The sequence below is a fragment of the Trachurus japonicus genome, chromosome 13 (assembly GCF_045865225.1).
Source record: "Trachurus japonicus isolate A0001 chromosome 13, Traja_1.0".
Classification (NCBI taxonomy): Eukaryota; Metazoa; Chordata; class Actinopteri; order Carangiformes; family Carangidae; genus Trachurus; species Trachurus japonicus.
Genome location: NC_140919.1, coordinates 34493395 through 34518008, shown reverse-complemented (window position 1 = coordinate 34518008; position 24614 = coordinate 34493395). Strand labels below are relative to the sequence as shown.

Sequence of the window (24614 nt, the reverse complement as noted above, 5' to 3'; positions counted from 1 at the left end):
ACATTGACTATCATGAAGACCTCTGGTGTCAGGGAGCAGCGTGTCTGAGGCTGGCGCAGACAGGGGCAGAGGCAGTGAGATGGATGGAGCAGGATGCTGCCCGGTGGAGGGGCTGAGGCGGTACAACACACTTTCTCCCTCCTTGAGCGCATCAGCGAGCTCTGATTCATAGGTGGAAAGCAGAGAGATCTACACAGACAAGATCACAGAAATGTAACAATTACGAGTGGAGAGGAGAGCTGAAAAGGGGGGTTTAAGGAAACCGAAGGCATCAAAGTCTACATTATTAAGGAGGATTTGAGGAGTCTGCGTTTATAATCCGACATCAGAGGCGGAATGTGAATCCAAATAACTTATGTTAATTAGAGATTTTAACGAATATGATGCGATTTGAACGGCTGTGAAGCACCGAGAGGAGAATTTGAGATTGGCCACTTGGATTTCAATATCTGTATTTTTTTTTCTTTTGTTGGAGACTGCCTGTGTTCACCGTCGACTTGCCCCAGAACTGATTTGCAGCATCCACGGTCATTTGCGTCTTGAGAAAAAAAGACGAGTTGGCTATCAGAGGCTGTATCGGACCACTGTGCATTTGTGCTCCTCACACATAGGCTACACTCAACACACACGCACACACACATGCTGGAGTTACCGTTATTCCGGACTGAGGCGGATCATTTTAGTGCGTGTGTTTCGCAATGATTGCCGCCTAATTTTTCTCAGGTCCGGCCGAGGTCTGTCAGACTTTGTTGGGGTGGGGGTGGGGGGGAAAGGAGATTATTGTTTATTGTCAGTCTTCATCTAAGAGCACGGCAGCCTGCGGTTGCAACTCAACACAGTGGATCGCAAGAAAATCCGGAGGAGTGACAACTGACATTCACCCGATCGAGCCACGAAAGGCTCCGGATCAACTTCAAAACTACGCGCACAAGTTTAAAGTCTGGAATATAAGAATAGATGATTCTCCGAGGACAACAGACAAAATACACCTAGGCCTGCAAAATGTTCAAAAGGGGTGAGTACAAGTCTCAACTTTAAGCGTTGAATTTTTCTCTCGATAAGACTGTTTTTGCCTATTTTAGTAGTTTTTCTGCAGCCTTGAGGTGACATCTGCGTCCCGGTACTGTCACCCATATGAATCCAGTGATGTGTGTTGTTTTTTCCACAGCTTTATTAAATATTGGTTTAAATATGACACAGGCTGTTCATAATGCACCACGTTGCCCGGCAGATGTTATTACAGACGATGCGCCATTTGAAGCGCATCTTTAATTTGCACAACACGCACCCGAAGGTTTCTAGGGATAAAATATTCATCCGTGTAAGGAAACATGGGGACGACTATGTGATATTTATACAGCTGATGCCGCACTGCAGTTTATGAGTTGTACCCGGGTCACAAGGCTATCTCTGCGAGCATTGCACTCTGCCGGAGCGTTATTATTTGCTGCGTGTCAGTACATCTAGCTGTGATGGATCAAACCGCAGTTCACAAGGTTATTCACCGCTGGCAACACAATGAACACGAAAGACCTTTAGCACCTCATATGAAAGGAAAGTGCTCCTCAAACTTTTAATATCAGCTTCCTCCAGATAGATTCGGTCTACATTAGACCAGACTCTTATTTGATGGTCTTCGGTCCCAAGGATCACCCCTCTCTCCCTCTTTCTTTCTCTCTCTGGCTTTAATTTGGCCACACATCTGTGCAAGTGTCGGCTCTGGATGTCTGACAACAGTAGGAGAGCAACATCTCTAATGAGAACAGATTACAGTAATACATGCTCCTATTGTGCTATCATCCAGAGACTGAAATAATAGTGAAATTAAACTGTTTCTCATTTAGCTGGGGCCCCTAGAGCCCCGACAGGGACCCCGCTTTAAAAGGCACTGCATTAGGCTTTACTGCACACAACACTTTGTCATGAACTGGAACTCGCCTGATCTAGCTAGACAAACTTTGAAAAACACACATAGTGCATAACACAAACACACACACACACACACACGCACACACACACACACACACACTCAGCGGGGGTCACTACACAACATGCTCACTGTCTGTATTATATTTGTATTTATGTAGTGCATCTCGTGAAAAACCATCTGGTTTGAGTTGTGTGTGTTTGTGCTGTGTGCCTCGAGGGGGAGACGAAAAACAACATGTTTTTCTTGCTGCCATCAGATCGATTATTGCTGTTCCAACAGTCGTGATGTAACATGGCAATAGTGATGAGTGTTTATAGCTAACAGCTTTGACGGAAGGCCTGTTGTCTAAACCTGCATCTTGACAGCTTCTCATGACTGACTGGACTTCATGAGAAATGAACAGCTCATTTTTCTCATTTATGAGAAATCATACATCAGGACTTTTTTGTTTTGCTTTTGGAAACAAGTCTGAGTCATAATGTGTGATTCCAGAGGAGGTTTTTTAGAGTTGAATGTATCTTATATGTGTCTGTTTTGTATCAAACTAATGGGCATGCTGGTAAATGCTATTACTCTTAATAATGTATCATTATCATCAACAGATCCTCCACAAGACGACTGATAGCACACAATAATTTCCATTTACATTTAGGATTTAAAAAGCAGAGACCAGTGATTGGCATCTAAGGAGCTTGTCCTCCAAACATGCTCAGCCTCTGCTCTGTCCAAGGCTTTTTGCATGTGAATCAGCTGTCTTACCACTGCACACTGCCGGACAGAAAATCACTTAATTCAAGACAAATGACTTCAAAGTACAGATTTCACCAGTCTGCCAAAAGTGCTCAGTATGCCAGCGTGTCTGAAGCAGGGATGCGTCAGTGTTGGCAGGAACAACGTAGAAGTTCTCTGGTGAATTTGATTTTTTTTTTTCACCTAAAATAACACATTCAAGGGGAGTCTGGCTGATGCATCAGGCGCAGCATTTACTGTGACACATCCACCATTCACAAACATGAAGAGGAAAAGTGTCTTAGCTGACACACACACTGGCAGCAGCTCTCAGGTGGCCACATTTTGGCTAGCTGCGCCTAATTAGCATGTTAATGGAGTGAACGCGTTGATTGTACGATGGCCTTTTGGTTCACACTTTGTCTGGCGGTCTGCTGATCTCGCCATCTGTGGGCCCATGAGTTTGTGGAGGTTGATCATTGCTATGACAAGGTACGGCGATGTCCAAATATGTCCAGACATGTGCAACATTGGCTGTGGTGTGTATTCAATTGCAGGTGAGACAACACAGTCCACGGTATCTTTGTTTGAACAGTCAGAATGCTGTTTGGGATTCTGCTTTTGTGTGTATGTGTCTTTTCTAATGGCTTATTCAGCGACATGAGTGAGGGAGTATGTGCCTGAGTACATGTGAACATCAATGTAACCACGCGAGCATACATATCACTCAATCTCTGTCTCGGCTTTTCTGTCAATCTCTCTGTCTTGCTTTCGCAATCTCTCTTTTTCTCAAACCCAGTCAGCCATGGAGTGGGCACAAGGGATGATGTGTCAGAACAGCTCTGAGATGGAAAGGATGAGATGTCCACTGAATATACCATACAGTGACGCGCTATAATTTCTGCTACATGTTATTCAGGATTATTACAGGAGGCTAAACTGTGGCTCTGTTTGCTTTATTCAACCTTGTGAGTCGTGCAGATTCATGCGCAGGCAGGTATGCAACTCACATACTTGATGAAAAAGAAACACTTGTGTCAGTGTGCAAACACAAAGATAAACGCAGATACATGTACTTCTATCATTATGAAGACAGTCTGCTCTCTGATTACATTTAATCCACATGCTTATGTTTTGCATGGTGTAGCTCATTTACTACAAATGTACTGCTGACCTGGATGTCATAGATTTTCTCTCTCCCATGGGCAGCCACCGGTTTCTATTCATTTCACAGCAGCATGAAAATCAATTTGCAAAGTCTTGAAACATGCTTGTGAAAATCACAGAGAGCACGAATTCATCATTATTTTCAGTTACTTACGTCATTGTTCAATTCTGATGCTGTTGTAGACAGAAAGTATTTTAAAGTCCTCTGTTGTTGGTGCATATAAGTACATGTCAGTCCAAGGTTTCAAAGCAACCGTTTAAAATGCAAAACAAAACTGTCCCTCCCTACATCTGCATGAACTGACCAGTGACAATGTAACCTGCAGGGAAAAAAATGAAGGCAGGGAAATAGATGTTGTGATGGATCACCCATATCGAATATGCTTAGTCCCTGCAAGTAGATCTAATTACTCCACTGACATATACTGAACCTGATGGCTGCCCAGGAGCTATAGGAAATCAGTCACAACCGACATCATGCTCCATAAAGCTGGTATGCATTGACTGTGATATAACGTGTACATAATTTGCACTTAACCGGCTAAAAAACATGCTTACATACTGATAAGCAGCTTTAAGCATCAGTACATGCCTTACCTCAACCTTTACATCCAAACCTAAAGCTAATCCATCACCAACCATGAATCCAACACCTCAACAAAACGATAGCACCAAGTTGAGGGCTGCTGCAAGTGTACACACACACACGCACGCACACACGCATGCACACACACACACACACACACACACACACACCCCTACACATTATGGTAAGGTTCACTTTCTGTACAGTAAGTGTCAGACTTGCTAGATAAGACTAATTGGAAAATGCATTTCCATTGACTTCATTTAACATGACAAGCTTTTTTTTTTTTAATGAAATTTAGCTGTGGGAGAACAAAGGGGGTTGTAACAACAGCACAAATCTTACAAGCTTCATGTTTGTGTGCAGTGACATACACCTCAGCGATTTTATGAATACTAATTAATTCAAATTAAGAAAGCTCCGTCAAAAACATGTCATCAAAACAAAACAAAACAAAACAAAAAATAAAACACACCACAGTCTCTTCCTTAATCTCCCATCTCCAGTGATTGACAATATGCGGAGATAATTAATCTAAGCCATTATGAAATGATGTAGCATTTAGTTATCGTATTTTGTAAATCAACCGCAATTATGAGCCCAGACTTTAAAGTAGCACACTGGCACATTGCTTGTGTTGTTTTGTTTTGAGCAGGGGGAGAGAGAGAGAAAGAGAGAGAGAGAGAGGATGGCTTCAGCACAATGAATGCAACGCAAGGGAAACACCTGTGGGCTCTTGAGCTTTCCAGCTTTGCTCACTTGTTTGGGTCGTATCTCATGGACCTGAGTCGGTGGCGTCAGAGCAGCTCTTCAGCCAACACGGCTGTTCTGCTCTCCACAATATCAAATACCCACAGATGTCAAGGGGCTTCTCTCCTCTGTCAGGGAGATGTTTTTAACCAAAGCATGATATGACTCATCAACATCAAGTGCTATGTTGATGATTAAAAGGGAAAAATTCTAAAGTCATTAAAACAAATGTTCCAGCTTTGTTACCAAACGGCGAACAGAAGCCTTTCCTGAACGTGCCCTGGGGGCCGACCCCACGCCAGTGATTTGATATGATGACATGATTTTGCACAAGAGCAGTAAATGCCCAGCTGTCTCTGTAATGTGTTGCAAACTTTAAGCCATTGTGAAGGCCCGGAGAGAGTTCTATTTAAAGAGAACACATTCCCACTCATATTATCATCTTCCTAATCCTCTCACTGTGTCAGCCTTCTGCTATCACTCCTTGTCAACTCCGTATTGTTGTACTTTTCAGCCTGGCTTGTGTTTCCGCACTGGTGAGAGCAAGCGTGGACTGATGACTGAGGGTTTGGAGGGGAGGGAGGTCTCAAGAGAAGTGAAGGGGATAATGTAGAGGGGAGCAAAAATATAAACCTCAAACTGATCCCCTAAATCTATATAAGCTTCTCGAAAAATAGAAAGCAAATCTGAGAGGAGGACAACATCTGCTCCACTCTGACACTTGTTTAAGAAGGTACATATTAAGACTTTTCTACGCGTCCTCTCTTTAGAATGCTAGACTGGGCTGATAATGCCACCAGGATGCATTAAAATGAATTACACAAGCAAAGAGTTATTTTGCATAAATCCCCCGATTTAATAGGGTAAGGGAACCAAAAAGTTGAATAAATTGACCCATTGGTAGTCTGTAGATTTAGCCGATGAAACACAATATCAAGGATAATTGACAGGGGAGCTTTACCAATTATTGGATAGCTGAGTCATATTTATTATGCTGCCACACGGTGCACCTCTTGCTCTGTCAGTGCATCCCAAACATCTTGTTTAGTCAAAGGAGAGTGTTGAAAAATCCAAAAGCCATTTATTTAGTGGCCAATACTCAGGAGTGTTTCCATGGAAGCCTCTGGGATTGTTTCACCATGTGATGCCTAACAGAAGATGACAAATAATTAAACAAGTGTGTGAGTGTGAGTGTGAGCGTGCGTGTGCGTGTGTGAAAAAGACAGCGCTGACTAGTGTGCATGTCCCTTTTCTGCCATGAACGGTTGTTTTTTTCCGGGAGCCATTGTCACACTTCCCTGTCAACCGTTTCACACTGAATTAGGGCATGTGGGGACTGAGTTCAGAAGTGGATGCGGTGCTCTTATGCAGCTCAGGGCTCACTTATTAATGACATCTTAATGATTAAATCCACTGGACTTTACAGCGTGGGAGAGCCTCTTCCAAAGAAAAGTCAGAGGTGAGAATTATAGAACATGTATGGAGAAATGTGTCCATCTTGCGTTTGCCCGTAAAGCAAAAAAAATCACCTGATTCTTGTGCAAATGCCATCTCCCCAGCCTTTGTTGTGGAAATGAGATGCAAGGATGGTCATTAGTGGATGATAATGAGGTGAAAGAGACAAACAACCTAAGCCCTGTTGGTTTTTCTAATATTAATAATTAATTTCTGATTAAGTAGCTAATTGGAGTTTAAAGGTCAATGTCAATGAGAATGCCATGGATCTTACGAGACAGGAGGGAGGTGGGGGAGAGGCTGAGGGGAGACAGTGCAGGAGACTGTTGACAGTAATCCCAGGTGCTCTCCTGTTACTCTGACAGCTCTCCCCCTTCCCGAGCCATCCTCCCCAGGCGACATTGCCTTTGTGTGCTGAGAACAGCAATTCAGCTACACCAGCACCTGGGCATCTGCCCTTTTGGCATTGAGAGTTAGCAGGGCCTCAAGATGGAATGGCATATCATCACAGGATAGAGCAGAGGTTAAGAAAATAAGGGAAGGGAACGTCTGTCACATTCGTTTGTTGTCCTCAAGTTAAGGGAAGAGACATATTTCTAATTTGGTTTTCATGTCGGCCCATCATCACAGACACGTATTGGGTGTGTGCACACCGGTGTTCATACTCTCCAGTGTGACACAAAGTCTGAACTGATTTGACTCCTGGCATTGATTCAACTTATTTATTATGTCTCTGATTAATCTCACTCTCCATCCATGTCATAGTCAGAACTCATTTATTTCAAGATGTTTGACATGAAAACAATGGCTAATTCAGCCTGGGGAGTATGCAGGTTTAAAGATGCATCCAAATGACAATTTCTGCTCGGGCTGCTGGGTAAAATTAAAATACTCTGTGGGGGATGTGATGAGGAAAAGGAACAACAATCATCTTTCCATTTTCAAGGCTCCTGTCTTTGGCTTTGTCACTCCACTCACCTCCTGCTCCTCAGCTCCACCAGAGCCGGCCCCCTCGTCCCTGGCTTTAATGAGACAGGCTACTGTCACAGTCACATCTGAGCTTTGTGCTTGTAATATCTGCTGTGTCTCTGTTCTGGCAAATGTTATCTGTGCTCATGCGTCTGTCAGGGCTCAGGCTGACTTTTAGTAACAGTTAGGGCTCAGGTAATTGCTGCAACCTGTTAGGATTAATTCTGCCCTGTGATGTTATAATGCATGCTGTGGACTGGGATATTGCGAGCGCGGAACCACTCTAACTAACTGCAGGGTGATTAGGCTAATTGTGGGGTGCCATTGCAATCTTGTCAGGCTTTGGGTACAGATCAGGGAAAAACCTCAACTGAAACAAAGTGAGTTCTGGCTTTTCCATACATTCATCTCATGTTTTTAGAAGGATTCCTATATATCCAACAATTATTTGAAAGCAGCATACTTTCATTCAAGAGTGAATTGATGAGATACAGGCTGGCACCAGATGTTGTCACGTATAATGGCTTATGGAGGGACAAAAGATAGTTGGAGAGGATCGGTTGAGTATTATTTAAAAGGCAGGACAGAAAGGCAGATGGAGTTGTAGTAATTACAGAATATAGGCCAAGGTCTTTTCTGTAATCACACATCTTTTTATATGCAAATCCCTCACAATTGTCTTAGAATGTTCTTAAAATCAGTCATTTACAGCAGCAGAACCATGTTTTGACCTTATTAAGGATGGTACAATGGGGATAAGAATGGATTGGAATTACCAGTTTCAATTTACTTGATTTTTTCCCCCACATCTTCCTAAATGGGAGTCAGAAATGTCTTCCTACATTCAGGAGCAACCTATCTATTTCTGGTTCTCTCATACTCTCTCTTTACATATTTCAGTGCTCTGAATGAGAGTGGAGTCCTTGACATTTGCCTGTTTCCCTACTCTAACAAGCATTGCTCTTCAGCGTTGGCCCTCACTCATAGAAATTATTGGAGTCATTAAGACTTTGCATTATAAACACTGGGTAACAAACTAACAATAGAGGTGCCAGGTGCTGTTTTGTGTGCCAGCGATAAGCATGTTAATTATTCCAGTACTTGGTAAAGAATACAGCGCCCTGGCTCAACTCTAATGACACACTGTGGTGGATTGTAACGCATGGTGTATGCAGTTAGACTGTTCAATGTGTGTTGGTATTAAGCTTTATCTCATCCACGGCCTCCTTAACTGATGTTGCAGTGCCTTTTTTTGGGCTATTGATGTGGCTATGGGGGTCTTGCTTTAGGACAGAGCAGGAACAGTAGTGAGAAGTAGTGGGACTGGAAGCTGGCTGTTTTACATTCAAATCACCTTGATCCTGCAGGGTTTCAGTTGTGCATCCTAATGAAGCGTTTTCCTTTGCAAGTTTCTTAGGATAAAATCCAGGTGCTTCTCTGTTTAGGATGAAACTGCTTGGAAACCAAACAACTCTCAGTCAGAATGTTTTGTCATCTTGTTCTTGGCCGTTATTTTGGAACAACAAAGGGACAGATGTCACAGGAGTGTGGTCTGAAGGCAAAATGAGAGTGACGCCGTTGGTATGAAAACACCATCAAATATGGAGTTTCTTCCCTTGGCAGTGCGGGAATAGTTTTTTTGTTGGGATTTTAATGGTGAGCAAAAGGGGAAAGCTCAGAGCTGTTTTTATTCCGAAGAGAGGTTTCCACCCATCTGCTGTGGTTGGCAAAGGCCCTTGAAGAGAAAGCTGCATCCTGCATCGCCTTCAGTCAAAGAAAGAGAAAAGAAAAAAAAAACTGTCAGGCTAATAGATAGTCAGTACCACGTACGCCGTGTCTAGTGGCTGCTGCTCCTAGTCAAGGCCTCAATCACAGGCAACTCAATCCCCATGGGAGGCCGAGGAACACAGAGACGCCACAGTCTGACAGTGAACACTGCCATGGCTCTGCCCCAACGCCCCACTATAAGATCACTGTCTGGGCCATGTGTGCAACCCTGTTAGCTCCAACTCTGACTAAAAATACAAGTTTTTTTATTCCCCAGATGGCAGGGAACAGCCTACAGTTTGCCCTCAGCAATCACGTTAATGTGTCCCTGGCTCCCTTGTGGAGACCTGCCTGATGCTAAACTGTTGTTTGGAAATGGAACATAATCTAGAGGTAAATATAGCAGATGTCATCTGCTACTAGCTCAGTGAAACAATAAACAGGACACTGGTAGACAACCGAGAGGAGGAAGAGCCTGGAGCCAAGATCTTTTAGTTAATACAAAAGACTTGAGCACAAAACTGAATAATAGTGATGAGTACAAGTTGTTTTTATATATACAGTTTGGCATCAGCAATCTTATATCATGTTACCAGCTTTTCACCATTAGGACAGACCTTTCTGCCTCTAGCATCATCACCTTCTCCTCAGCCTTTCTCCAATCAGATGCTGTTCACTGCTCTCGATGTAGTTAGTGCTAATAGGTTACAGTACTGCCATGCTGTCAAGACCTTTCACCTATACTCACAGGTACGCAAGAATAGGATGCTCTCATCATTTTGACAGCTTTAACGGTTTTGTTTGTCCATTTGGCAGATATTCCTCACACAAGATCTTCACAGAGAGTTGCTCAATGTAACTGGTTTACATGAGTACAGTTTGGCGGGAACAAACTGTATCTTGAGCTGGGGATACATACAGTATGAGCTACCATGGTGGTAACAATTCGTTGTAGGGGGGATTGATAGCATTTGGTGCTAAAACTCCTCTGGCTGGGACATTAACTCGCCAGATTTGTCCCAGTCTTCACACGCACAGCCTTGTCAATTATTAAAAAGAGCAAAACAACAGCCCAGAAAAGACAGCGCTTGGTGTGCGGAGCTCATTTACACATCTCTATTCCCAGAAGTGTGCTCATGCATTTAGGCCATAATAAGAGCTGGTCTTTCATCCCTATGTGTCTGTGTGCTAATTCACACTCTTACCAATGTGAGTACCCTCATCCCTCAAAGACGAGGGCATCAAGGGAAAACAAAGAGGCACTGAGGAGAAGGTAACAAAAAAATATTAAAGACTTGTTTAGTTGCTCACTTCATAGGAGCAGAAGGAGGCAGAGGACTTCATTATTATAGCAGAGAGATACAGGGCCAGAGAGAGAGAGAGGGACAGCAAGGACAGGCATTAGGGTCTGTCAGGGCTCTAATGGAAAAAGCAGGTTTTTTGTGTCACGGCTACTCTCCACTGATGGATGGAGAGGTTAACAGTCACTGCGAGTTAGGTAGCCGAGTGCACAGCATCCTCTGAAGCCACTTTCCCAACTGAGCCCTCCGGTACCTGCTGATTAGACAGTCAACCAATCTGAGTCTTCAACTTTCAGCCCATTGTGTTAGCAAACTAAAAATTAAAGCCATGTTGTCTCAGATGCATGTATATTTGGCAGGCTACATTGTTTACTATGCGTGCAGCCCTGTACATATTGGCTTTGCAGTCTCTGTGGAATTAAACATCACTGAGAGACAACAATGTATACAAAAGAGGTGCAGGGAGGAAGTCTGTGTGCATGCCTAAACAGCATCTCTTTCTAAGCATATTCACAGATTGTGTTGCAGAGGGAGAGTCTGTGCTGCATGGGTCAAAAGGAAGTTAATAGAATCAATGACATTGTCAACAATGAAAAAAAGAAAGTACACAGAGTTGTTGAAATGGAGAGGGGGTAAAGGAGACAGTGAAAGAGGATGAAGGAGGATAAAGAGGAGGGAAAAGGAGATGGGCTGTAATGATGTCTGGGAGAATATATGTGTTCTTGAGATGGTGTCATTGACATGAAATAGCCCATTGACCCCTGAGACGGATGTCCCTCTCCAGTGAACGGTGCAGATGAAGCTATTCTACTTTGTCAAGGAACGAGCAGACATTTATGACGAACACGTGTACGTGTACAAGCTCTCCTGAGGGCATATACTGTACAAACATGCTAGTTAATTGTAGCACTGAGGTAAAGGTGCTAAACTCACATCACAGAGAAATGATGTAAAAGCAACATATAGCACATGGATAAGCTCAAGCTGTGCTAGAAAATGTTCTAAAATTATTATAATTATTTTTGATTATGTGGTGGTGAAAGTATATTCATATCAATACATGACAACATACATGTGTTTTACACTGATCTACAACACTAACACTCGTAATATACTCAGTAAGCAAGCATCACATTGTGTGTGTGTGTGTGTGTGTGTGTGTGTGTGTGTGTGTGTGTGTGTGAGCTTATCCATCTGTATCCACGTCTCTCACAGTCACCTCTGCTAAGTGTTTTGACTAATATGAGAGGAAACAGCTGTTAGGAATGTCAAGAACAGATCAGGTTGACGAGCACAGGGGCAAAGCTGCTCAACAGAGTGTTCATGTGAGCCAGTTATTGAGAAACAATTACTGGAATAAAGGCACTTTTGGCAGATTGTTTATGAGAAACCAACTTGGCAACTTTGGTCATAATCACAGGAGCCTCAAGAGATTGAAGCTGTTTATGGTGGGTATTACTGTAAGGTGGCAGTTGGGGAGATATCAGTGTGGTTGCTTGAAGATTTCTCTCTGTCAACAGCATTTGTTTTACACTTGTGTTTGGAAAACCAACTAATTCTACAAATCAAGTTTCTAATCAAATTACTAAAAATTTAGAGTGAGCTCTTAAAAAAGAAAAAACGCACACGCCTATCAGCCACAACAATTAAAAGAGTTGCCTGTTCTTATAACATTGTAGCTGATGGGTTTACAGGCAAACACAGTCTTTTGCACGGTTTTAAAATCTTTTGAAAATGCTTAACCACTTAAAAGCAAATTAAGCAAATTAATAGGTCTTTTAGTGACTGTAAATGTCATTAAATTTGAATTTCACAAATTGTTTCTTGGTGCTTCAAGCTATTCTGTTGTTTACTGTAGTATCTGTTTCAAGGTGGGTAAAAACAAACAAACAATAAAAATACAGAAGGAGAAAAGTAATCAGTTAATATAGAGCTTAAAAAACAAACCATCAGTACTCCCGCCCCTTCCTTAGCAGGAGACTGTTTCAGCCAGCTGTGTTTATTTCCAAATTTCACACCTTGTTTATGATGTAAACAGCATCCGTGTCCCAAAGTCTCCATGCAGTACAAGCTACATGATGTGGCAGTGAGAAGAAGGCGCACCCACAGCCCAATCTGTCAGGGCCCCTTCACAGCAGGCCCCATCTCTCCCTCTCTCTCTCTCTCTCTCTCTCTCTCTCTCTCTCTCTCACACACACACACACATACGCTATCTGTTAGAATGCATACATTTAGTCAGTTTTTCATCGCTGCACGGAGTACCTCTGCTTATGAAACCATGCAATGATGGCACTATTATCCTGCTGATCGGAATAGCTCTTGGCTCTGTGTGGGAGCAGCTGGGGCGATCTCACACACACAAACACACGCACAAGCTGCACTCCGTCTCTCCCTCTCTGTTGGAGATTCACACCATTTTTGTTGCATCCGTGTATGTATGAGGCCTCTTCAGCTCTCTGCCTCCCACCTTGCAGGTGTAAACACTTCTATAGAAGTAAAAGGCTTTCGGATTTCTCTCTCCATATACTACTCATCTACTCAACACTGCCCACATTGTCCTCCTGAAGAATGTGATATTATGGTCACACATACGTGGGAAACACAACAGTTTGTACTATTATGTTCTGTTTTGTTTCTGCTGACACCAAACTGTTGTGTTAAACAGTGAGATTAATCTGTAAAAGAACAACTTTCAGAGAAACTTTGCTCCTGGTCTTGTGATGACTCACATCTGTTTGCACTGTTGGTCCTTCATTGTTGAAGGACCAACAGCTGCACTTTAACATGTCCAAAGTTTTAATGTGAAATGTTTGTTTTTGACATTACAACACAAATGCCACATTTTAAGTGGAAACTTTGCTGACTGTGAGAAGATGGCGAGTCATATCAAGAAGCTCCCTACAGCGTTCTGCCATGTCACCACAGTTCGTGTCACACCAGACAAATACGCATGTTTGCAGAAAACCTCTGTCAGAATGGATCCTTGACTATTGTGTGATCGAGCCTTGAAGGTGTAGCACAGTTCACTAACTCTGTCTTCACAAATGCTTCAACCTCAAAATAAGAGAAGTTGAAGTTGACACGGCAGAAAAGTGAGAGACATGACAGATGTCAAAATATATAGATAGGTCATAAAAGAAGACAGTTCTGAAAACCAAACCGAATTAGTAGAGTAGGTCTGTGTGTTACTGCATATCGAGCTGGGAGTTAAAATGTCTTGGATGAAGTAATTTACAAATCGGAGGCAGTTCAAATTAAATCAATCAAGACAAAAAATCTGTGAGAAATGCTCACTCTGTGTCTGATGTTAATCACTGACAATATATCAGTTGATTCAAAAAATATGTTAGACCAGGTTGATTAGCAATAAAACCAAGCAGGTCGGAAATCATCAGAATAATTTCTGTGTTGACATCTGGCCTGGGAAACTCTTGTGCATGAATCACTGTTAGAATTTTATTTTGATTATGTGGTGGTAAAAGTATATTCATCTGTATCATTACATATGACAACATACTATATATGTGTGAGTGAGTGAGCTTATCCATCTGTATCCACGTCTCTCACAGTCACCTCTGACAAGTGTTTTGACTAATATGATAGGAAACAGCTGTTAGGAATGTCAAGAACAGATCAGGTTGACAAGCACAGGGGCAAAGCTGCTCAACAGAGTGTTCATGTGAGCCAGTTATTGAGAAACAATTACTGGAATAAAGGCACTTTTGGCAGATTGTTTATGAGAAACCAACTTGGCAATTTCCGACTTTGGTCATAATCACAGGAGCCTCAAGAGATTGAAGCTGTTTATGGTGGGTATTAACTGGCTTATAAAAGGTATAGCAGTTGGGGAGATATCATTGTGGTTGTCTGTAGATTTCTTTCTATCAACAGCATTTGTGTTTGCACAAATTGTGTTTTACCTGAGAGTGTGATTATAATAAAACCCACATATACCAAATCGGCACATTTATCTCAGAGAATAATTCTTACTACTACGATAATAACCATGTTTTCAGCTTTTGGTTTAAAAAAGTAATGGACTTCTTCCATCCTTATTTGCACAAATTAGCCTCATGCCTCGAGAAGCAACAAGTGCACAACATCTGTATGGGCTGGTGTTGACTCACAGCCAGGTCTGCTCCCACGGCCAGCAGTCAGCTCCGTCCTGCTGTGTGTATCACCAGCTCTCTGCCTCTTCTTTGGCTTATGATTAATAAGCCATTTCTAAAAAAAGAGAGCATGTGAGTGTATCTGTGTGAGTGTGTGTTAGCATTTGTGTTTAGACTTACGCTGGGCAAAGAAAGTGGTGCTCCCCGAAGAGTATGTCGAAACATAAAGGCCGTGACCTCTCAGCACCAGTCCTGTGACCCTGCAGCTCAGCATGCTTGGCCCCTGCAGCCCTGTGAACACCCACAGAGCTCCAGCTTATCTCCAGTCACAACAATAAACAAGGCATTGTTGAAAGGAGATAGAAACATGAACAATGAGCCGAGGTGTTTGCTGTCTGATCCATTGCCTCTTGCTGAGACTGCAGGATGACTGGCGCTGTTTCATTTTGAATGCAGATTTGTGAGGACAGAGTAAAGAGAACACAAAGGTCACAGAGAAACATTATTCTTAGCAGCACCTGGTGTACAAAGAAAAGCACTCTGCAAGACACAAGGGGGCCATTTCTACACACAGCTTACAATTTGCTTTCTACATACTGAACACAATGTGGTTCCATTTCAAACAAACCCACACATATATACAAATGTGATGCTTCCACAACATCATCCACATGAAATAATGACACATACAAAGTACAGGCTGACGCACATGCTAAGTGGTGGTATTCGGAACAGAGCAGCGTCAACAGGAACGATTAGATCTCACCGCAGCACTTCCTCTCTTTCAAGCTCTTCTGGCAGGGACAACAGTGTGTGCGGCCTCAAAATGAATAATTAATGTAAATTGGAATTGTTAGAGTGGCAAAATCACAAGAGCTCAGACTAATTGGCAAATGTTTTTTTTTCGTTCACTACCTTGTTGCCAGCGGTAAGAAAATTAAGAATATGAGATGTGGTTTGGGCCGGGGTCGGCAGAAGCAGAACAACCAAATGAACTGATTCATTTGAGACAAAATTCAATTAGAATTTAACTCTACGTTAAAAGGAAAGTATTGTCAGAGAAACTGTACAAGTGCTGCGACAAATTGAAAAATCGAAGCAAGATAATTGTAAAAATTCTCATTTAGTTTGTTACTTGAAATCTGGCCTCAGCTACAGGCAGCAGATAGCCTGCCTCCCGCAAGAAGTGTTCTGTTTACATGTTTACAACATGAAATTGAATCGATGTGAGAATTAACAGATTTTTTGAGCCTATAGCTGTACGTGAAATAATGATGGGGATGCAGGCTGTTGCTACAGAATATCTGAGTAAGGTATAGTTGCAAATAACAACTCCCACAGTCATTCTCAGTACAAAAAGAATTCCTTATATGCTGACGTATAGCGTGACCCTATAGCAGTCACTCAGACATGTCTCTAGACTGGGAGATTTTGTGTGGAGAGTGTTGCTAGATTCTATTCCTCCTTGTCATTTCTTTAGCTTCTTTGCTTGCTGCAGAATTTTTTTTTACTCCTCTATTCATCCTGAATTATTAAGAAGTGTTGTGATTCCCAGTATGATTGTGAATCTGGGGCTGCAGCTCTCAACTGCGCAGTCACATTTGCTTGTTTTTCTCTCTCCTCACAGTGTTCTCCCTGTCTTTCCTCGTGCTTTCTCGCCTGGTTCACAAGCCAGAGCATGATACTGCAGTCCTCACGCCCAAAGTCTCACCTTGAAGGAGCAAGAGAGGGGATTTTAGATGATGAATACTCAAAAAGTAGTGTCTGCCCTCGTCTACAGAGCGAGTATTACTCGTCTGAATCTGTATTCAGGTCAGGGTGCTTTTCACAGGGGAGGAAAAAAAAGGAGGGAGGGATATTTTTCTTTCCCATCATGCACCAGCAGCAGGGCCTAAATTGGCACAGAGGGTTGGGCAGTTTCTTCAGGGATAAGCATCCTGTCTCTTGCCTGACTCCCTCCGAGGGAAACTTGCCAGGGACATCCATTCACCACAACACACACATGCCCGTTGTCTTCTCAAATATAACCAAAGGCTCAAGAGACCAACAAATTCGTCCCCCTGCAGCTGACCTGCCACCATGGCCAACGACCCCACCTCTTCTGTTTTTCGTGCTCCTTCAGATCCCATGGCTGCCAAGCTTGACTTGCCAATGACTCTCTGGCGTTGCAGAAACCACAGTGGCTGCCCTGAGAAAAGGTTAGAAAAACAGCTGCTGGCAGATGAAAAATTCATACAGTGTTACCATATATTTGAGTATCCCCGCCTCATCCTCTGCCCCCTCTCTTTTAGCTTCTCTCTTTCTGGATGATGCACAGATGACATACCAGTCAGTACAGCACATGGGTCTGGGGCTCTTTTGTCTCTGATCAGTGGGAGAATATTAATGTAGTGTGTGCTGTCTGAGATGGATCAAACTATTCAGTAAAAAGAGGGATCTTTATCTGAGTCCACAAGCACAGGGTTGTAGGGATTTTAATATGGCACTGGCTGGATGTACACTCTAATAGGCCAGTGCAGAAAACATGAGAGGGATCCTCAGAGACCACGAGAGAAGCAGATATGGAGAGGGAGGGGAGAGAAAGAGAAAGGGATGGCTAGAGAAGTCCTTTAAGTAGCTGAATGGACTGAGAGGACCTGAGCTACTGAGTTTGAATCTGTGATACTTTCAGTGCACATGAATTTCTTTAAGAATATTTGCCATTTTGCCTCCAAACTGAGGTTTTTTTAAATTTTTTTTCACTACACTAAATGTTAACCACCTATAACTCAATAACTTCCATTTGAGCAGAGCTTAAGGTGGAAACACATGAGCTCAAAAACCTCTGCAATAGTTTGTGATGCAACAATAAGAAGGAAATACATTTCTTGATATAAATCTAAAGCACATGAAGCCTATGAGTATATTGCAAGGGAAAGTTCTCTAACACAGCACAGTGATAATGTTGCGCTGTTCCATAAATCTGAGCCGTGTTATGATACTCTTCAGTCAGATGCTTGAACTTCAATCATACAGGGCTTTATTCATGAGACCCGTCGCTCAGTCCTTTGAAATATGGTGTTTCTTTGAAAGTTTGGAAATTCAGGATGACAACTTGATTCCTTACATAAATTCTATTGTGTCAGGGAGCTTTAGAGAACTCTCTGTTTCCTCAGGGCACACAAAACATTAATGAATTCAGTTCACAATACTTCTGCATACTGTGGCCAGGTGATGTCAAACAGACGTGTGGAGGCAGAGTTGATGTACTTTATGCTAGCTGTCCTTTCATAATATGTAAGATCAAAAGAAAAATGTGTTTAAACCTCATAAATATCCACAGAAACCTAAAGATCTTAATATGCATACACGCTATGACAACATTACAATGTCAATTTTCCATGAAATTCCTCAACATAACCATGTGCAGATATCCAAAAGAGAGAATGGGTTGATTTTTTATGCTTTTGGCAATGATTTATGAATTTTGCTAAAAACAATGAAGGTCTGAATTGTGTGTCATCGTTAAGGTTGTTTCACTTGGTTTTGTTTGTAAATGTACAGTATATGCTGCACTAGCTTATATGTGTCTTGTGAGCCCATGCAAGCTAAGCATAGTTGTCTGATGACACTGTAAGAAAGATGTCTGTCTTTCCTTTATTCATATTTATATTCATATTCCTATGAATGGGTAAGTAATGGTACACCCACACACCTAAACCCATGCACATGAAGGCAATGCTCTATAATATTATCTCAAAGCGACTGATATACAGTATCTTACAAGACAGTAAAAGGCCATAGCTGAACTTTACTCAGACCAGGTCATCCTGCAGCCATGATTAATCAATAATGTTTATGTAATGCATTTAAGATCGGATATTAGGCAGACAACAAGAAGCTGCTGCACTTGGATGGATGGATAATGCAATGCACATTTGATGTTTTGCATGTGCCATGAACACCTACGTCAGAAGAAATGGTGAAATTGTATCCACCACTGGCAATTGAAATCATATAAATATTGACTTGTTCAAGTGTTTAGCGATGTGAAATATTTTCACAAAAACACAGAAGGGATGAATGTTAAATAAAAAGGCCATAGGGATTATGAATAGTAGTTTAATGAGGCAGTAGGTGGATGTCATGGGACTGTGCAACCCAGAGCGACTAGGAGTGAAGTCCTTTATTCCGATCAATGTATGGTAATGAGGGAGCAATGGAGATTATCCAAGAAGAGGATTGGAAAATGAATACAGAGTTACAATGTGTTATGGCAGCTACAGTAAGAAATTGGCAACAGAATGATAATGCTTTTCAATAAGCACTGAAAGACTCTGGCTCCTTGCACTACCAGATTTATTCACCTGTGCTATTAGTCATGATGCAACAGAGGCTTGGCAACAAGGTATAATAAAGGACAACACTTTTAGCCGTGTCCTGTCATTAAACACTTCTGTCTTGCTCTGTGGATAGCCTGTGGTTTCACTCTGCTCTGAATGATAATCAACAGGCTTCTCACACTTGGCCGTGCATTTACTGTAGCCTCTCAAAGCAATATTAGATAGCATCTATCCACGCTGGCTGTCAACAGCATATTCATGCAACCTGTCTGCATGCACCTAATCACACCCCGACAGGAACAGAAAATACTGAGCTAGATCATCAGAGAACCAGCTCTGCAATGAAATCCAGAGGCCTCTCCTCCCCAGGGCATGCCTCCAGGGCTGGATGTGTCCACAGTGAGGCAGTCTGTGATCAGCCTCGCTTCAGAGAAGACTACTATACTGAGCATATGGCTGGAGTGGAGGTAATTATAGATGGGTGTGGCATGAGAGTGGTGGTGAATAGAACGTTAATGGCAGAAACACGGGGGTCTGACTCTTGGTCTTCAGTGCTATAAAGTTTCTGTGTTATGCTACTCCATCAGATGATTTAAATCCTGCTCAATGGTACTTTTCTCTTTAGCTACCATACAAGCTTCTCTCCACCTCATAGATCACCACTCTGGACTAAACGTGCTCTCTCCTCCCCTTACACCCCTCCCTCCCTCCCTCCCTTCCTCCCGCCCTCCTTGTTTGTCTCCTATGTCAGCACCTACTGCGCTTTGCTGAGGAGAAAACACTTGTTTTGACAGCTTTGATAACTAACTAAATGTCATGTGTCTGGAAGAAATGGATCTGCAGTGTAGTATTGGAATTCATTGCACTAGCCCTCTTTCCCCCTTCTCCCTTCTCTCTGCTTTGTCTTTGTGTGAGTGTAACAACTAGGGGCGGGCCCCTGCACAGTGAGCAGTGTTGGCTATCTAAATGTGTGTTTGTCCCTCTCAGTGTTTGCTTGTATCTGTTCCTCAGACAGAGCAAGCATGTGTGTGTTTAGGTCTGCAGCTCCGTGTGTACATGTAGCTCAGCTACAAATGGCATCTTATTGAGAAAGATAAATTAGGTCTCAATGCTTTGACTGCAGCCTGTGCCGTTACTTGTTTACACACATGCAAATGTAAGCTTCCCTGCAAAAATAATGAAATAACCCAATCAAAAAGCACTCCATTGTGAGTGTCATAAGCCCAGGCTTATTATGAGAATAATAGCCGTTTAAAATTCACACTCTTTGATGCTTCATGAGAGACACATTTAATAGGAAAGAAACTGTAGACTACAATATTTCACATACATAGGATAACTGCCATATAAACATGTCCTTCCTGTTATTAAAAGCACTGTAAGATGTGTCAGTCATCGGGGAATTAAGTAAACACTAAAGCAGAGGAGATATGTGGGATGTATGGACAAAATTGCCTCAGCCTTTTCAAATATTGAATTAATGTGCTCAAATATTCATAATGCACCTAAATGTGGCGTGATAGAAGGCAAGTCGGAGTCAAGAAAGCCTTCAGTTATTGGCCCCATTGCCCTCTTTTCTGCACAGACTTACTGGGCTGGAGGACATGTGAGGGAGCTCTGTTAACTGGGATTTAAAAGATTTCCCCAATGTATACTTAATGGCATCCTGGTAGTCAGAGATGGAGGGAAAATTTCATTCGACACAGCATTAATTGCGGCGCCAAATTTATATTGATTCACTGACAATGTACTGATACAAATGGGTGAGATTTTATGCCTATTAATCCATGACCACATAATGATCCTGCACCCATGGATGTTGTTGGAAATGATGGTATGAAAGTGGTCTTTGAAAACCTCTGCGCCCATCCCACTACAATACTCAAACATGCTCTTGCTTTGCTTTTTTGTGAGGACTTCAAGTTGACTTACAGTTGTTATCTGAAGGTCTACTCATAATATTATATTGAGCTCAACATACATAACCCTATAGGCGTCAGTGTGCTTCAAACAAGCGTGATAGTAGAATGTGTTGTCCCATATTGATTTCAGACAACAATGATACTAAACTTTGTATTTTACTCCCACGCCAAGCGCAGGGTGACTGTCAAATTCCCTCTTGGAAAGTTACATAAATTGTCAGAAAACTGCAGGCAGTGGGAGTGTCAGATACAGTACCATTCACCCATCTGACAAGCACTTTGGCTGAGGCATATAATGAAGCCTTTATGCCCATTGTGAATGGCCACAGTCGAAGACATGGGCAAATAACCTGCTGTCATAGCTTCCCCCTGACCACATTCCATTGCTTCCCCAATCTCTGTCAAAGAATTCGCTTTTTCAAGTCTTTTGTAGTATCCACACAATGAATCGTATGAATGGGTAATTCCTGGAAGGCATTCATGGTGTTGTTCCCAATTGTCCATGCAAAAAATGATTTCAATTGTTACTCTACCAATGAGCCAAACTATTGTGACTGCCTTTGCATAATACGCTGTTGGTCTGCCAGAACAGCTCCTACTTGCCAAGGCATGGACACAAGACTACAAGACCTCTTAAGGTGCCATGTTGTATCTGGCACCAAGACATTAGCAGTGGATCGTTCAAGTACTGTAAGCTGCAAGATGGAGCTGGTCCATTGTAGTTGACCACAGGAGTTTTGGCATTTCTGAGATGCTCTGACTTTGAGTCATCTTGCTCCGGTCAATCTTTGCATGTGAGTGATCAATATCTTTCGGCTCATCTGTGTATGATGAATGAAAATGGAGACCTAAGAACGAAGATCATACCCTGCTTTATATATCCACTGGTGCAGATCTGGCAGTTAGTTGAAATTTGAAAGATTGATTACTGTCAGATGATTGCAACTTTCATTTTGAAGTATTAGAGGCCTTAGCCCATTCTTCATTCTCACATTGTCTTAAAATAAGTTGTTAACATCACAGGGACCACTTTTTGCTCCCAAATGGGAGGTGAGGTGATCCCCACCTCCCCATGTCATGATTAATACATGCTCACACACACAGCGGAACGGACACTGAATGGAACTGAGCTCCCTGATAGTGAGTGGTCGACCAGGTTTCAGTCCCCACAATATATTATAAACGAAGAATCGCAGTCTGGTCACTGTATAAATCCTGTAAACCTAGATTTTTAGTTTACACACAAGTTTGAGCAGGTGTTTGGAAGAATTCCAGAGATGTGACATCACATTATCAGCGTGCAAAAACACTTCTGTTTTTATATCTGGCAACACCTTCTATTTTTACTCTTCACCAAACAGATAAAAAGAGAGGTGTTGCAAAACAAGATGATGGGAAGAGCTTCTCCAGAGGGGGAAACCAAGCATAACCGTCATCTTCAGTACGTCTTCAGATATTAAAGAAGCTCTGTGAAATGAGTTGGGACTCTATCTTAACTGCAAGACACAGTTGGCTGCCACAGGGAGTAAACCTTGTGCTCCTTTCATGACTCACTGAGGGTCAAAGTTGAATCAGCCTTTCTGTGTCACCTTGAAAAAAACTGTAATTACAGCCCTTTACTTTCCTCCTCAGAACTTGACCTATCTATTCATAATGCAATGCTAAAGGACTGTGTCATGATTACCCAGCTGCTCTCTCTCAAAAAAAAAGATATGGCTGCAAACTGAAGAAGGCAGAAAATAAAGTGTGTTCTGGCAGAAGCTGTGGATGGCCACGCAGGACTTTCTAAGAGATACTAATAACAAGAGGCCCCATGTTGCTGCCTCCCCTCATGGACTGGTCAGTTTTATTTATTGTGGTATAAGATCAAGTGCCCCTTCACCGCCACAGACATGATACTGGAAACTGACCGTTTCCATGACAACCACCATCAAATGCTCTGCCTGCAATGTGAAATACTTTGACGCCATAGTTAAATGTCTTGGACAGCATCTAGGACAGTAGGTTTTGGGATCACGCTTTTTTCTCTCTTTTTTTTCACCCAGACTTATATTGCCAGAGCTGCTGGGATGTTTTATGTCTGGGACCTTCCTGTCCCAAAGTCTGCTTAATGTGCACTGCAGAGTTTGAAACCTGATTCTACATTTCCCTCAAACTAACAGCTGTGATATTTAAAGCAGAAGTAAGCGGAATATTTGTGTTAATATAAGTCTTAAATAGTTATATCTTCCGACAGCAATCACTTATATAGAGTGTTTGGTCCGAAACACGGGTCTGTCAGTCACTCTGCTCTGCTGTAAGCTGAGGAGAAAACTTTCCTTGTATCCTACAACCTTTATCCAATGAGGAGAGAGAACGGCATGAAGGGGCGGTCCTCTCTGTGTGTGCAGCCAAGGGATGCACGAGCATGTGGTGACGTAGGGACGAGGGCGGGGACTGCTAACTCCATTGGCTGACAAGAAGTTAGCCAAAACGACCGGATCGCTTACTTCTGCTTTAACTACATTGTGCTTAATGTTTTGTTTTGTTTTTCAGTTGATGATTTATCATAATTAAATTTAGATTGTCTGCAAATGTTTTACTTTTTTATATTTGGCGTCAATTTTGAAATGGACCTTTCTTCTACTGTACAGTAGGTGCTGCATTCAATTCTCTTTTCCTTATGCATTTTCTATTAAGTTATAGAAGGTACTAATTATTCACATTTCTACATATATTTAATTTCTTTAAAAAAAATAAATAATAATTTCTGTTGAATGCAGCATTCTATAAATAGGCTACTCTATATTCTAGTGTCAATCTGTGAGTAACACATATGTATTCATGATTATGGAACAAAACATAATAGTGTCCTCTATTTTGCTTTATTACCTGGCCTCAAATACGATTTTAATAGTACTCTTCAGACAGTAATCATGAACATTACATTTATATTAAACACATTAATCATGTAATCATAACAAGTGATTATTCCTCTATACTAGACCTGAATACTTTTCCTACATAAGTCCAGTCATTCTTTCCACTAAGACTCAAAATGTCTCCTCCATGTCTCCAACAGGCATATCACTCTTCTGAAGGCCAGTAATTTAAGAGACTGTTGTAAAAGGCCAAGTGTGTTGACAATATCGAATCTCCCGTCTGCTACAAGACAATGCACCCTGATTGTTTTTTTTCCAAGAAAGTGCAGCAATATATTATTTGTCAATAACCCGTTCGCTACATTCTTTGGTTTTGAAGGCAACAACTCCTCGAGGGGTTTCGCAGATCAACGGCTTAACAGTGTCATAGTGCTTGTAATTCCACCGGGTCATAGCCTGTGCAAACAATCTGCTTTGTCTGTAGATAAATATTTTAACAGGCTTTCTAAATGCATAGTCTATCTTCCCTGCCAAGTTTTATGGACATCCAGTAACGAAACTCAAATATATAGATGGCAGATATATACATGTTCATACAGATTATTCTGGAAAATTGACTGTTATAAGTAATAAATGACCTATTACATAATCATCAGTAAAACATTTACAGACATAACCATTTCTATAAATTAGAATCATAGTTAATTAAAAATATTACCCAAAGTTTATATTTTTTAAAATGATGT

General features: G+C 41.9%; 1 protein-coding gene across 1 annotated transcript in view; it reads left to right on the top strand.

Moving 5' to 3' along the window:
• rtn4rl1b (reticulon 4 receptor-like 1b) overlaps nt 1-24614 on the top strand; it is a 157627-nt gene continuing 133013 nt past the window's right edge. The window contains exon 1 of the mRNA XM_085796155.1: nt 1-1015. Within this exon, the coding sequence (XP_085652281.1) occupies nt 1003-1015 (13 nt within the window). The 5' untranslated portion in view covers nt 1-1002. The remainder of the gene's footprint in view (nt 1016-24614) is intronic.